Source organism: Carassius gibelio, chromosome A7 (genome assembly GCF_023724105.1).
Source record: "Carassius gibelio isolate Cgi1373 ecotype wild population from Czech Republic chromosome A7, carGib1.2-hapl.c, whole genome shotgun sequence".
NCBI lineage: Eukaryota > Metazoa > Chordata > Actinopteri > Cypriniformes > Cyprinidae > Carassius > Carassius gibelio.
Window position 1 is genome coordinate 28,864,351 of NC_068377.1, and position 15,549 is coordinate 28,879,899.

At 38.5% G+C, this 15,549-nt stretch overlaps 1 protein-coding gene across 1 annotated transcript in view; it reads right to left on the bottom strand.

The window, feature by feature from the left end:
* Window positions 1–15,144, bottom strand: part of LOC128017084 (arrestin red cell) — a 36,057-nt gene extending 20,913 nt beyond the window's left edge. The window contains exon 1 of the mRNA XM_052602257.1: window positions 14,914–15,144. Within this exon, the coding sequence (XP_052458217.1) occupies window positions 14,914–14,936 (23 nt within the window). The 5' untranslated portion in view covers window positions 14,937–15,144. The remainder of the gene's footprint in view (window positions 1–14,913) is intronic.
* Between the last annotated feature and the right edge of the window lie 405 nt (window positions 15,145–15,549).

A 15,549-nucleotide genomic window follows, 5' to 3' on the forward strand; every position in this document is an offset into this window, starting at 1 on the left:
GGGTGCCAGAGAAGCACAGGACACTGGTAATTGCTGACTGAGAAAGATCTACTTCAGCTTTCGGGATCAGAAATGGCTCATGCGTCACAGACTGCGTGTGCGGTAGTGCTTGTGCTCGTGTGTGACATGGAGCCAAAAAGGCAATGTCCACAGACTTCCTCTATGTGAAGCATCTGAAGGAGAAGAAAAACAAACAGAAGAATGGAATGCAGACACAGGGTGAGAAAGAAAAAGACAACAGCTCCATCAGTATTTGCATGAGAAAGGATCTTGACTAGTGCAAGTACAAGGCCAGTCATAGAGAATAAGCTATTAATAAATAAATGATTGGATGGAGGTCATCATTAAACTATAAATGGCTCATAATATACAGCCAGTCAAATGTCAGATAACTGCGGAACAGACTGCTATATGCAAACACACATATATTAATAAGGCCTACAGAACTACATCTCTTGGTTGTATGTTGCATCATTCAATCATGCAATTCAGAGAATACAGAATAATCTCATTTGCAAATACATAACATAAGTATACATGAACCTTCTTCCTTTCCTGACAGTCTAAATGCCATAATTTATCTCCTTGTTACAAATACAAATCAACAAACATCAAGTTGAAACATCATTCTAGTCAACCAGGAACACCTAAAAACGAAGCTGCAGGAAACGGAACAATTATTGAAATGATAACACTGGAAAACTGACATACGGTTCTTTAATCTTTCAAATGATTAAAGAGCCAGTAAGATGAAAATTCTAAGCTTCCTATCACAGTTTATAAGTCCTGTACATTAGGTTTAAATCCATCCAAGGTTAAAAAACATTGTAATTTTGTCAAAATATCATTTTAAAATTACCTCAATTCTCAGAGATCCCCAAACGGTTCGCGCAAAGCTGTTCAAAAGATTCAGTTTCCTTAAACCCCACCTTTCGGTAGCATACTGTGTTCTGATTGGTCAACTAACATAGTCAGGTTTGATTGGTTGTTCCGCACACACCTCCACGGTAAACTATGCGTTAGCATCTGTTTGGGGTGAATTATGTCTTATTCCTCTCATCGCGAAGCAAACAGTAAAATAAAAAACTTGAACAGTCTCGCTGCTTTTTCTTCTGTGTGGGTGTATTCAAACCGCGCACTTCAGTTTGAATCTGAATAGCGCGTTCAGCGCGGGTGCGTGGTCACGAAGGGAGACATGAAAAACAGACATCGCGTTGTTTTCATATGGATTACTTTATCACAGAATATCTGTTTTCGGCAGCACTTGTTTAGTTTCAAAGTAGACATATAATACTCTTCGTTGAGTATTCACGGAGTTACACTTCATTTTAATGACGTGTTTGTACATGACGATCAGCGCAGAGAAAGGCTGCAGACAGCACACATACTGATAAGATGCTCAGGAGAAAACGGACACATAACTTCATAATCATACTTCGCGTTTATGGCCAAACGCTTTGAAAATCCCGCCTTGTACTCACCGAGATTAGAAAAGCAGTCATCATTTAAATGTTGTGAACACAAAAAGGATTTGTTGTACTGCTCTTGTATGGTGGTAATAATGAATTTTAGCCATTGGTTCTTCTGATCTTCATTCTTTGGCAGTGAAAATAAAACAAACTTGCCTTTACAATTAAAAACACACTGTCTCCTCGACATGATGCTCTCACACCAACCAGAGCGTCTGTGTGGGGGGTGGGGCAGGTCAGAGATCTGTTTCTCCCAAGACGGTAGGCGGAGATTATTATGCAAAGTGTTCCTAGTGACGTACATAGAGATGGGCAAAAGATTTGAAATCTATAACGACTCGTTTCAGCGATTCAGAGTCGACTCCTTACTTTAGAAGCCAATAACTTTATAAATTGTGTACTTTTTGGTTTAATTACTTTGCACATTGTTTACACTGATGGACAGCTACATCATACACTGTAATACAGGTAATTTTTGATTTCCCATCTGTGTGGCTCTTTAACATTCCTTGGCACCCTGATAAAAAAGACTTATATTTTATATTTTAAATAGTGAACTTTAAGGGATAGTTCACCCAAAAATGAAAATTTGATGTTTATCTGCTTACCGCCAGGGCATCCAATATGTAGGTGACTTTAATTCTTCAGTAGAACACAAACAGAGATTTTTGGCTCAAACCGTTGCAGTCTATCAGTCTTATAATGTAAGTGGATGGGTATCAGCTAAAACATACAAGAAAAAAATAAAATAAAATTAAACCCTGCGGCTTGTGACGATACATTGATGTGTAAAGACACAAAACGGTCAGTCTGTTCAAGAAACTGAACAGTATTTATGAAGGTTTTTTTTTACCTCCCATTCACACAATATCAGAGGTGTTTGAACTGTCCTGAGTGTGTTCTCAAGCAGGTGTGTGAGATTGCAGACTTATAAGTGCATTACCATCACCTATCTCTCAACTGGACCATTGACACTCCTTACTGAGATTGGAGATAGAGTGTCAATGGTCCATTTGAGAGATAGGTGATGGTAATGCACTTATAAGTCTGCGATTCACTGTAAATGAAGAAGAAAGAAGAAAGAAGAAGAAGAAGAAGAAGAAGAAGGAGGAGAAGAAGACGAAGGAAAAACAAGCCGCCGCTGCTTCACGTGCCTGCTTGAGAACGTGAATTAAAGTTAATGTACAATATAAGTACTGTTCAGTTTCTTGCACAGACCAATGGTTTTGTGTCTTTACACACCAATGTATCTTCACAAGCTGCGGGGTTTATTTTGGTTTTGTCTGTGTACGTTTTATCCATGATTCCCATTCACATCAGTTAAAAGACTGAGAGACTGCAACGGTTTGTGTTAAAAATCTCTGTTTGTGTTCTACTGAAGAAACAAAGTCTCCTACATCTTGGATGCCCTGGGGGTAAGCAGATAAACATAGAAAAATGTTTTTTATTTTATTTTTTTATTTTTTATTGTAATAATATTTCATAATATTACCATTTTTTATTTTAAATCAAATAAATGTAGCCTTGGTGAGCATAAGAGACTTTTCTCAAAAACAGAACAAAATATGTGAAATTGTATGCATTATACACCCACTCACACTACACAGCTAGTGTGCGAATGTTACATTCTTGTTGTTGTGCCATGACAGCCTTATTTCATGTTTAATCCAGGAGAGTCCAGTTACTAACTTGAATCAAAATGCATAAACTGATACTGAATGAAATCCATGAGCAAAATGAGATTTTATTCATCACACTTCAGCAGTTGACCAACTCTAATCTTTTGAGATGCCACAGTCCATCAACCGTGAAATGGATGGTGTAACTTTGGCAGCAGAAATAAAGAAGCTCATAAAGTGATTGAAAATGAGGGAGTAGGGAAATCATAGTGGTGCATCTAAAAAAAAAAATTATTGTTTTCTCTCAGGATATCTTTATAGTCACCACAATCAAAAAAACTGAAAACTGAAACAAACAATGGAAACATACGACAAGATATTTAACTTGCTTTTATGCTCTCTTATTTTATGACTCTTAAGAAATGAAGGTCTGAAGAGCAATGCTAAGAAGGCGCTGTCTCATGCATCACACCACAACTTAAAAAAAAAAAAGATAACACACTTCATCAGCACAATCTCACATGACGGTTAACAGTCGTACCCAACGAACATAACTGGAAATTTTCATCATGAACTGCAAGGTCCAAAATTAGCTTGCCATACCTGCCATTTGCAGGTTAATACATGTAAAAAAAAAATATCCAGCCATGAACACACACACTAAAAAAAGAGATTCTCGATACTGGAGCTCCCTTAAACAGAGTGCCCCACTCCTGGTGAGAGTATATAAGGAGGGGGGAAGTATATTAGAGCTAAAAAGCTGATCATATAACATGTCAGCTAATCACAGCGCTCCATTCTGTTCCCATATCATTTTGAGGAAGAACTTTAGCAGAATCATCACATATATCCTCATCCTGGTTTCCTCTCTTTCCAGCCCGAGGAAACCCGACCCTCTTCCATGTGAACTCTATAGGTACGATCATCATAAACAGTTTCAGTCAGGAAACGAGAGAATAATAAATCCACCTTTCCAAGTAAATCATATTACATGTAGTCACATTAAAAAAAAAAGCATGTAAATAAGTAAATAAAGGAATGAGGACCATGTTTCAATAAAAAGAAAAAAAAGTGGAATAATTTGAGGTGAAACTTTTTAAACCTTTTCTAATATAGCTTTAATTAAAAACAAAAAACAAAAAGAAGACTTCAAACAAACTCGGTCGGGGACTTTTACATTAAAATGAAGGAACTGTATGATTAACGGTAGACTTGAATATTAAACAACTCAGCAAAAAAGTGCAGAGGAATCTGAAATGTGAGGGAAGAGAATAGCAAAAACACCATTAGGAAAGAAAAATGTTTAAAAAAAAAAAAAGAGTTGAAGGCAAAAGGACAGCGCATGAGTGAGACAGGAAGGAGGAGAGGAGTGGAGTCAGAGCCTTTGCCTAATCATGTGGTGGTCAGACTTCCTTTATTCGGCTTGCACGTTTCCTGTTCTTATTGTGTAGGTGTGAGAAAGCATCAAGGGTTTGAGATATGGGCTGCACATAGACATATATACACATGCAGTAAGTTCTGCAAAAGCATCAGAGTAGAGACAGACAGACAGACAGAGACTTCATTTTGAAAGAGGCACTCACGGAGAGTGTCAATGGTTAACGGAACTTCCTTTAACTTGCACATTCAGCTGTTAAAATCTTTTTTTTAACATCACTAACATCAATTCATTTTTGTAGTGTTCATATAATATCCACCCGTTAGAGCGAGCGGGTGTGGCCATTTATAACAAATGTTCAAGGCTTCCAGTGTCATTCACTTTCAGTTATTTTAAATGTACAATAAAACTGTCTGTTATGCCATTATATATTGCAAACTGGAGGCTCGAGTTGGAGGCTTATTACAAGTTTAGTAAAGATTTATTTTCAATCGCTGAACACTCACAGCGCTTCAGAGTTTCGCTCTCCATTAAGCGATCGGTCAATCAATTTTCCCCAGTGGATGCGCAGCACACCTGTATTTGGCGTACCGTAAACTACAGCGTGAAGGCACATGACTCGCAATTCAATTCACGTAAACACTGATAACATGATTCGTGAACACTGTAGCTCATCAATTCTTAATGCGTTGTATATTTTAATTAGTGTTATAATTAGTAGTATTATCTTTTAATAATAATTACTATTATCTATGACCAACAATATCTTAAGCATCATCCCCAGTCCTAAAAATGACAAATATGCATTCATTCATGGTTACAAAGTTTTAGCTCTAAACACCAAAGTTCTATTATTAAACAGGCTAGTGTATAAAACTATAATATAATGCTTGACTGACAGATTTTAAGAGTTGTCACGGGAGGAGCACAAGACAGACACAGTGGGCGTGGCGTCAGGCCTCGGAGAGGCTTTTATTAACAGAAATCATAAAAAAACATGGGGGATAAAAGGTGGCCAAAGGGGAAGAGTGTCCAAAATAACAGGGAATCTGGTGTCCTCATCGTGCTTCGGGGTTTGTGTGGGTCGGGCAGTGTTCATGGAGGAAGGGTCCAGGTAAGGGGCGGAGTCCGGCGGCCGCACGCGCTCCCCTCCTCGGTCCGGGGCGCGAGGGGCGGGGGCTTCCTCTAGCGGCCGCATCTCTCTCGTTGGCCACGGCGCTGGTAGGGGATGGACGGCCCGGCATCCTGGCCCGTCGGCCGTGTAAACGGGTGCAGTTCTCCTCCGGATCGCGGGTCCGGCAGGTCACGTCTCTTGTGGCGCGGGAGTCCCTCAACGCACCCTTCCTGGACCCACGAGGACACCAGCGTGCATGCACGGGGAAGAGACCGGTCTCTCGAGGAGAGCCGCGTTGGGCTTTTAAACAGCGGCGGTGATGAGGCTCGATTTTCTTCAGGTGTGCCCCATAACACGCCGCCAGCCCTGACTCGTCCAGCGCCCCTCCTCTCACACACCCACTCCAGTCGGGAGCCTGGTGAAGGGCGGCGATTTAGGACGGGATGCCGGTGACAATCAGGGAGGAGGCAGCTGACTCGTCACAGAGTATACATTTAGATATTTAAGAAGATGTGCCATTTTACAAAGATAAACTGATTTAATGGAATCATATACTATTATATATGCGTGTATAGCCCTATTCGGACAGAAATTGTTTGTCATGGGGACATAAGGGATTTTCACCCTTTACAGGGGTAGTTGGTGACTTTAATTTAGCAGTTAATTTAGTTTTTCTCTCACCACCCTCAATTACCTACTGTTTTTGACAAACACCAAGGTTGTGTTGTAATTGAATTGTCGTCAGAATCCACATCTCTGAGTTTACACGTTTTTAACAGGAGAACTCACTCCTCCACTGTGAATAAATCCATCTGTTTTATCACTGAGGTGATATGTACATTTATTTTTACAGAATCTATTCTTTTTCTATTCTTACTACTTTTATTCTTTAAAAAAAAGAAAAAGAAAAAAGAGAGAGAAAAAAGAAAGAAAAAAGACCCTCTAGAGTGTTCCCTTTTCTTTTTTCTATTTTATCTACAAGGCTAACCAAGACTTTGTCTTTGTCACAGCACTCACATATTATTGCCCTTTTGTTGGTTATGATTGCTTCTATTCTCCTCATTTGTAAGTTGCTTTGGATAAAAGCCTCTGCTAAATGATTAAATGTAAATGTACTTCAGTCATGCAAAATGAGGTGGATATTTAGTATGCAAAGTACAGAACCAGGCCCAGGAGAGGATAATGCAAGGATAACATTTATAAGATTATAAAATTACAGTCCAGCTATTAGCCAGAAACCATTTATTCCTGCGATGTCCAACATCAGCTTGCCACACCTGCCAGGGGGAATTCATTTCCTTTTCATATTTCTGCCAAACAACACAAGTCATTTAAGGGGTAATGTAAGTAATATATTTTAGTACATGATGTAAAACGGAAAAATCAATCTTGCTTTTATATTACTCTCCTCATTAATAGACTTATTTTAAGGCACTTGGATGTCCTTAATTTTATTTGCTCAAGTCACTTGCAACCTGCATATTGGTTAATAGTTTCCACAAATACATCAGAAATTTTAGTCTGAAAATGGCCTCTACCACTAAAAACAAAACAAACAGGAAGTAGACTCTATTAGTTAGTGTAAGGTGACACTGAATCAGCAAGCTGCTGTCTGCGGGTCTCAGTTCCTCAGTTCCACGTCTGGCTTGTACAATGATTTATAAGTGTCGGTAAAAAACAAAACTGTCATGAGTTATGAGAACACAATTAAGCTAATTTCACATAATAAAGTCATTCTGTATCATCCTGAAGCTTCTCTCTCAGAAACACACTCAGTAACAACATCAGGGTAACGTGACTGCCACTGCACAAGGTCTTGTCTTGACACATGTACTGACATGAATAATGCGCACAGACACACACACACACACACACACACACACACATATGCGCAAACTCCAGGGAAATATCAAAATGATCAGAGTTCATAAATTTCTTAACAATATAACAGCAAAACTGTTGGGATAGATGCATGTACATAAACACACACACACACACACACACACAAGCAATGTGAGTGTATAGATGAGAAAGGTACGGGGCATGCATTCGCTGCCTTCCTGAACATGCAGCTTACGTCACCGCCGCTCTGCGTGTGATCCTGTTGCCTGCTGTGACTCTGTGTGCGTGTTTGCATGCTTTTCTAGCTCAAGATAGGACAAGGGAAACAGCAAAACTTGCAAATATGGTATGAAAAACATTTCACACCCTTTTGTATGGAAATATATTCCTATAACCAGTGTAAGCCATGCTACTTTCAGGAAAAGCCTGTCCCAAACCTTGTATTTCTAATCATTTTGTCCCGGGCCCATAAATTAAAGCAACATCCCTGCCTGTGAGGAGGGGAGTACTTCTACTATTACTGTTCATCTCAATCAAATCACACATACACAAAAAATGACACAACATCACACTCTGACCCTTGATGCTGCTTGTCTAAAGAAATGAAAGCTCTGGCATCATTTACTTACTACTCTCAAGATGTTCCAGACTTGCAGAAGTTTCTTTCTGCTGTGGAACAATACGCAGCCTTTATTAAATATAGCCCAGCCAAAAACAAAGAGTTACTTCCAGCCTAGGAACTACAATGACCACAAACATTATAAAGAGCTAAACAGGATTCAGCAAATGGTAAGAAACGACAGAGAAAACAAGCAAGATCATCATAAACCAAAAACTGCACAAGGCTTGAGACGCACTGCGCTCAGATGTATTAATGACCTCCACAGCATACATGGTTTAACTTGAAGAAATTACATTATTGTGCATATGATATTATTATTGTTTTTATCGGTGTTTAATTTATACACTTCTGAGGTACAGCATCTTGACAAAGTATTAAATAAAGCAATGTTTTGTTGTAAATGTATTGTTATATTTTCAAATAGTTTTGCAGTAACACCAAACCATGTATTATATTATATTATATCATATAAATAAATATTATAACAAAAGATGAAATTATGACACATTAAAATGTTAATTATTATTAACAGAAACAAGATTTTTTCTTATGATTTATACATTAAAACAAGTGATCAGAATCATTTCCTTGTCCTAAAGACAAGAATCAGGAAATGCTTAATATCAAGCCCTAATAAGCTCATCAATACTGCAAACAAATCCTCCCACATGACAAACAAGTAGACACTCACATTCCATGGCATGTGTGCAGAGAAAACAAGAAATGTGAGTGAACATGCAAATGTCTGAAATGCAAAATAGAAATTCAAGACCAAACCATGGGAGTGGATCCAGCAGTGAGAAAAACAGACACAGTAATGGATGGAGATAGTAAACGTACGTGTGTGTGTGTGAGAGAGAGACTTAATCAATCTCTCTGTTGTCTTAGGATGGAGCCAAGGGAAGTACCAAGGAGGTCTGGTTAGAATCACCTGTCAGCCGTTTACAAACGCGGACAATTTACAGGATACTATGCTAACCGCGTGACGTCGCAGAGCAAGTGTGCCCTAGCGCCCGGAATTACAGCCTGATTTAAAGAGCTCGTCCCTCTTACTTTCAACAGCACACATCTAGAGCAAAGTACAAGTTATTTGGAAAAAGATATAGAGGTCAAGCACGAGCAATTTCCTAATTAAAACAGCAATATAATGAAGGGGGGGAAAAAAACGTAACCCAGCTGCAGATCGCTTATCCATTTTATTATTTTTCCACTGCTGAGGTGCTCGGAGTGTAAATGTTATTTTTCTAGACCACTTCCCATGACTATAGAAAAAAAAAATGCAATTCAGCTATCTTTAGAGAAAGTCAGACTGTTTATATCATTATATGTGCTTACTAAGACAAGAAACACAATTAGTACTCCTCGTACCTCGTTCAAACCCCTTAGGTAACCACATGGATGATAGTGCAAACTCTGCAGCTAATTACGTAAGAGTATAATATTACTTTAATTAAGTACGTTTTACAAGTATAGAATTGATAAAAACGCACGATGATAAAAAATAATTTGAAGTTCTTTGGCTTTTACATTTTTAATTGCTCCTAGTGCCTGAAAAATAGCACAGACACTGGAGACTTTTTAGTGTGCATGTGTCAACCACTTGACTTTGAGCACATTATCAAATGGACTATACTTTGAAAGGCTTTGAGATGTGCTATCCGCTTCAGGTAAGCGTTTGCCTCAAAACTGAGGTATACTCTTTGCACTGAAGGAGGGATATGTACTGTATCTAGTAGAGAGCAAAATATTTTTTTGATTTCAGCCAGTAAGCATTAAGCAACCACCCAGAACACCATAGTAACTGTATAGCAACTTGTTAAAATGACTAAAAACTTTCTGGAAACCACCCAAAACATCCTGCATCGTGGCAGCGAGTACATTTTTTCATCATAAAATGTAAAAATGTAGCGTAAGCTGTAGATTTTGCAAGAGTGGCCATATTCAGCACATATAAGCCCACAACATATTTGAAAATGAAACTGGTGGAGAGGAACATCAGTCATCTGGGACAAAATCTCTGTCCACAAACTAGACAATATTAGAGGAACCGGGTGCCTTTTAATCCATCAGGGCAAACAGGTTCAAAATCGTCTCCAGTGAATTGCCCTTTCAGCCTAAAATGAGATAATGGAGCCATCAGCTGATGAATTAGAGGCGTGTATGTGTGTGAGAGATAAACACACACACACATCAAACCTGGGTGGCAATAGCAACACTGTGACGGTGTTGTGTGTCATTACTGATAGCACCCTTTCCATCTAGGTCAATGAGACTCAAGGGACAGATCACCCAAAAATGAATTATCTATCATTATTTACTTGCCCTCATATCGTTCCAAACCTGTATGACCTCCTTTCTTCTGTGAGTGTACGCTACATTTTTGTCTGAACAATGAATGTCATTGGTTTGAATCACTGCACGGGCAAAAAGATTCTTCAAAATAGTCCCACAGGTTTGAAATGATGTGTGCGAGTAAATAATGGCATTGTTTATTTTTGATGAACCATCTATCTCTAAAAAAAAGAGGGTTTCTGTGCATTAACCCTCAATTAACACAAACAACATTAAGACTAATACGTTTTTGATTAAATAAAGCAGTAACTGATGTCATAAAAATCACAAGTACGTTTGAATTTAAAGGTCAGAATCTGTGGCTTACATGGATAAAAAAATAAAAATCACAAACATGAAATCTGGAAATTAAATAATTGTATATATACATATACATTCATGTGTAATATATACATATATATATATATATATATATATATATTTTTTTTTTTTTTCAAACAGATTATGAAATTTAAATACAAGGAGATCTAAAAGGTTTTCAGAATTTTTATGACTCCATCACAAAAGACCATCAAATGTTAAATCTTCATAAAAAATATTAATTATACCACTGCATCTGTCTGGAAAAAAATGGGCAGCGATTGATTAACAGATGGTTCCTAGTTATTTTCAAAGTTTTCAATGTACTCTCATTATAAAATAAATTCATTGTTGTTTATTTTATACTAACAAGCAAGTTTTTGCTAGAAACTAACCAAAATTAAAAAATAATTTGTTTAGAAACTCTGCACAGGAGAGACTTGGCACCGTTTCTAAACAAAAGGAAATATATCCGAAAATCCAATATCGTGCATCCCTACAGAGAACATTTTCAATCACTGATGAAAGAGAGAGCAAAAAGGTAAAAAAGGTGAGATTACCAGGGCAAAGTACAAGATGAAGGCATGAGGGGAGAAGAGGTGAAAACATGCTCAAAACAATTCATCAAGCTGATGTACTGATGTAGACGTGATTTAATGATCACACCAATAGATCACACAACAAACTGAGGGGAGTACGAGTTTGAACATGCAGTTGTCACAAGCTGGAGTACAGGGAACATTTACTAACCAGCCTCCAGTAAATCCCCAATCCATGTTCAGCTAAGCTGGAGGATATAGTGCAAGTATGGTACAAATACAAAAACACTGCTATTTTGCTCAGCATTTAAACAACGCTTCCAACCACTTTTCCTGTTCTGGTCTTACCACAGGGATTCCCTGCCATTACAGAACTCTGAGTGACCTGAGGAGTTCATGACAAGCTCCCTTGAATAACCCCCGGCTCTTTTCACTCACATCTGAAGAGCAATCATAAACACACACTTACATATAAAAACAGCTGCTCAAGTTACACATTTGGAATGTGTATCTTGTAAGTCATTGTTTTTTTGTTTGTTTTTTAAATAAGGAAATTAGTTTGTCTGCACTACCCTGACAACTTGCAAAATAGTAAAACCAACATGTCAAAGAATCGTGATAAAATCATGAATTGTGATTTTCCTGAACAAAATCATGATATGATATTTTTACCGTATGTCCCACCCCAGTACAAATATGCAATAGTTTTTTTGCCACCTGGAAAAATATGACAGTGCAAATATGAGATAAAACAAATATAACTAAAGAGATCAATAAATAACAAATAGTTTAATGTACTAATACTTTGCCTCCCTTAAGCTAAGTAGATGGCAATGCCTGGTTTGTTATCTTATGCACTGACGCCCGTCTCTCATGTTCACAAACAGTCCTCAAATCATTTGTATAGGTCAAACTAGTGAAAATGACTAACTACTTACAAAGTAAACAACTTTTGTTCACTTCACTTCTGTTCATGAATTGAAATAAACTGACTCAAAACATGAAATGATCCAAGAGTAAGCCGTTTTTAGTGAGCAAATCAACGCTGCAACACCTTGCCCGTCACATCAGAATATTTATTGTGTTTACAGAGGATTTGATGACTAATGAGTCCAAAGGAAGATAAATATTAATTATTATAATGTCATAACAAATTTACGGCAATCAATTAATGATATACAACATGTTACAATACTTTTACAGATAGTTTTTGAAGAAAAAGAAGTCTAAATGTTTAAGAATAAACTTTGATGTGACTTGATTTTAACAGAAATAATGTTAAAAATACAATATAACAACAGGCAGGGTACACTGTTGACATCTATGAGGTCATAGGTGGCAAAATAAGTTTATAAATAGCAAGTATGATACATTTTTTAAAAATGATGGAGCGACAGCCAGCTTAAATTTACCCAAGGCTATTATGAATGCACAGAAGGGCCTATGACACCTACATAAAACGCCTCTTTCACAGCTTTGGAGTGCTATGAATGTGTGTCAGTCGATATGAGTGAAGTCTGCTGTGCATTGGCTAGCTCTGTAGGCTGATGAACAACTGCTCTCCATGCACAAATGCCACGCTATTTAATCTTATTACAATACAATAACCATGCAACAATCTCTGCTCTCCTTTGAGCTCTTTTCAAAGCAAAGTTTGCATTACAGTGGCAAAACGAAGCCTTGAGAAGATAAATGTGGAGATTAAAGGGATATTTCTTCCTAAAATTGATATTTTTTCATAATTTCCTCACCCTCATGTCGTTCCCCTATGACCTACTTTCATCTGTGGAGCACAGAAAGGAGACGTTAGGCAAAATGCTAGGATCTGTCAGCCTCTGTAACCGTTCATGTGCGTCTTTTCTCCCTACAATGAGAGAGCACAGTGACCAAGGCTTTCATTCTGCACTAAAGGAAGAAAGTCATGCAGGTTTGGTAGAACATTAGGGTTGAACATTATGTGAACTGTCCCTTTAACCCTATAAAGCCCACTGTATGACACTTCTAAATGCCTTCTGCCCTCTGCTAAAAAAAAGTAAAAAGCCTTTTAGCATATTTTTTAAATATCCACCTTCAGATCGTGGTAAACATGTATTTTTGCATTAACTGCACTAAAGCAACTAACCTGTTTAGCCATACATCATTTTTTAAAGAAAAATCCTGTTAAATGTATGGATGAAATATGATGCAACAGACTTCCGAGGAACATTAGTTTGTACTTCTCTCAATTGTCATTGTATTGCATTGTATTGTATTATATTGTGTTTACTTTGGACTCCCACAATTAAAACTGCAGAGCTTTGAACATTAAACTAAATTTGTATATGATCTTTATAAGACATATTATTTGTAGATGTGGGGTGACATCTAATATTAAGATGCATTTTTGCAGACAATTCTGTTATACTGTTAAACATGACAAGCCATCTTACTTTTTGGTTAAATAAATAACAACATCGGTAGTAAATTGCATATTTTTGCTCAGTTTGAGGTGTTTTTCCTCCATAAAAGCTTGATGTACCAAATGTGTGTGTGTGTTTTAAAATGTGAGTTATGTAAAATTAATTTTTTTCTTAAAAAAAAAAAAGCATGACATTTCAGAAACAAATAGATTCATACGTCAGACTTGCAGGGTTAAGAAAATTAACATTACATGCAAACGTAAAAAGGAGCTATTAAACGTATTGTGCAAGTACTAACTGTGTCATACGTCAGGCCAACATTAAAACAGGGTAACCTGACATGCCAACCCTCTGTTAAAGCCCAAAACGAAGCCTACAGATCGACAAGAGGGAGAAAGCCCGTGGGTTTCCTCTCGTGATGGTGTGAACCGTGACATGTAAGCAGAACTGAGAGAATTGCTTTCCTCATCAAACTCAGTGCACGTACATGCTCGCCCACGACTCGACTATCTATCTATCTACACCGATCCTGTAGGGCCTATTCTGCACAGACAGGCTCAGAGACGTGTTCAAATGAGATTTGAGACACATCAAACCCCAGCGCTTTTCTGCAACATGAAACGTCGAGGCCTTTTCTGAAAGTTGAGGAAGTGAGCGCGCGCTGTTATGAGCAGGAATGTCTCGCCCTGGGTGCGACAGACTTTTAGGTTTCGGGCAGCGGGGCGGAAAATACACTGTCTGCTCATTTACCAGCATACAGCATTCAAATAACCTGTCGTACTAAGGGCTTGATGTTGTAGCGATTAAATGTGTATAGGCTGAAAAAAATAAATAATAAAAAATAGTCACAACTTGGGTCCTCAAACAAATACGATAATATCAGATCGCAGTTGATAACAGCCGTTAAAGCAACTGAATGCTGCACTCCTACGCATACTCGAGGAGATCTCAATTGCAAGGGTGTTAGAAGAACAGAGCAGGGCTGTAGATGTATGGTGAAGGTGCTGGTCACTCACCCCACCCTGGGTGAAAGACACAAGATGACCAGTGATCATGTTTTTAAGAACGAGTGCTTCGAGTGCCGATGCATACACATCCTGTAAGCTAAGTTACTGCTTTAACCAAACTCAGAGTGACTAACGTTAGAAGGTTTCTCCCACGCCGTCCCTTCAGCCTCGAGGGTTTGGAGGAATTGTTCATCACAGGGTGGGCTGAGAGAGTGTGATATCGTGACTTCAAAACAAGAAGTCGTGAACCTGAACTGAAAACTGCTTCTTACCTGGTCCCCGCCTTGTCGCCCATCTCCGCAGGCCTTTTCTTTCCAATGAGGGGAAGCTGCCGTTTAACCGATATTTTAACTGAGCCGACAGCTCGAGTACAGTGGTCCTCCTTTCCTCAATCACTGCCACTCTCGTTAGCTTTCGTAGGGTAGTTTCCGCAGCCCAGAGACGGAAGCCTCTCGCCCCTCTCCGCTCGCTGCCGCTCCAGACAGCAAGCAACTGGGCTTTGGCCTCAGAGTTTGATGGGCGTCGTGAGTAGCCAATCAAATTTTGAGAAATGTCTGACGTCATCACGTGGGTCACGACATCCTCCCACTTTGCCCTGGGGACTACAAATCAGCGTCGTTTAGATAGAACGTGCGCTGCTTTTAGTACAGTACGAGGAAAACAACTAAAACCTTTGCATATTTACGTACATCGTTTGGCGTATCCGATCCAATCTGTTCAGCGTTTTCCGGACTTTTTGCAGACTTTTGCGTCTCCATGTAAATGACAAACGTTGAAATGCTATCTCTGAAAGGGGATCAATAAAATGATAAGACGAATGACATTAAAACAGGAGAGCAACAGACTGCGGAGGACTGATAAACTGAAGTTAATTTTCTCCCAGACAAGCTAATATAGAGTTCACTTAG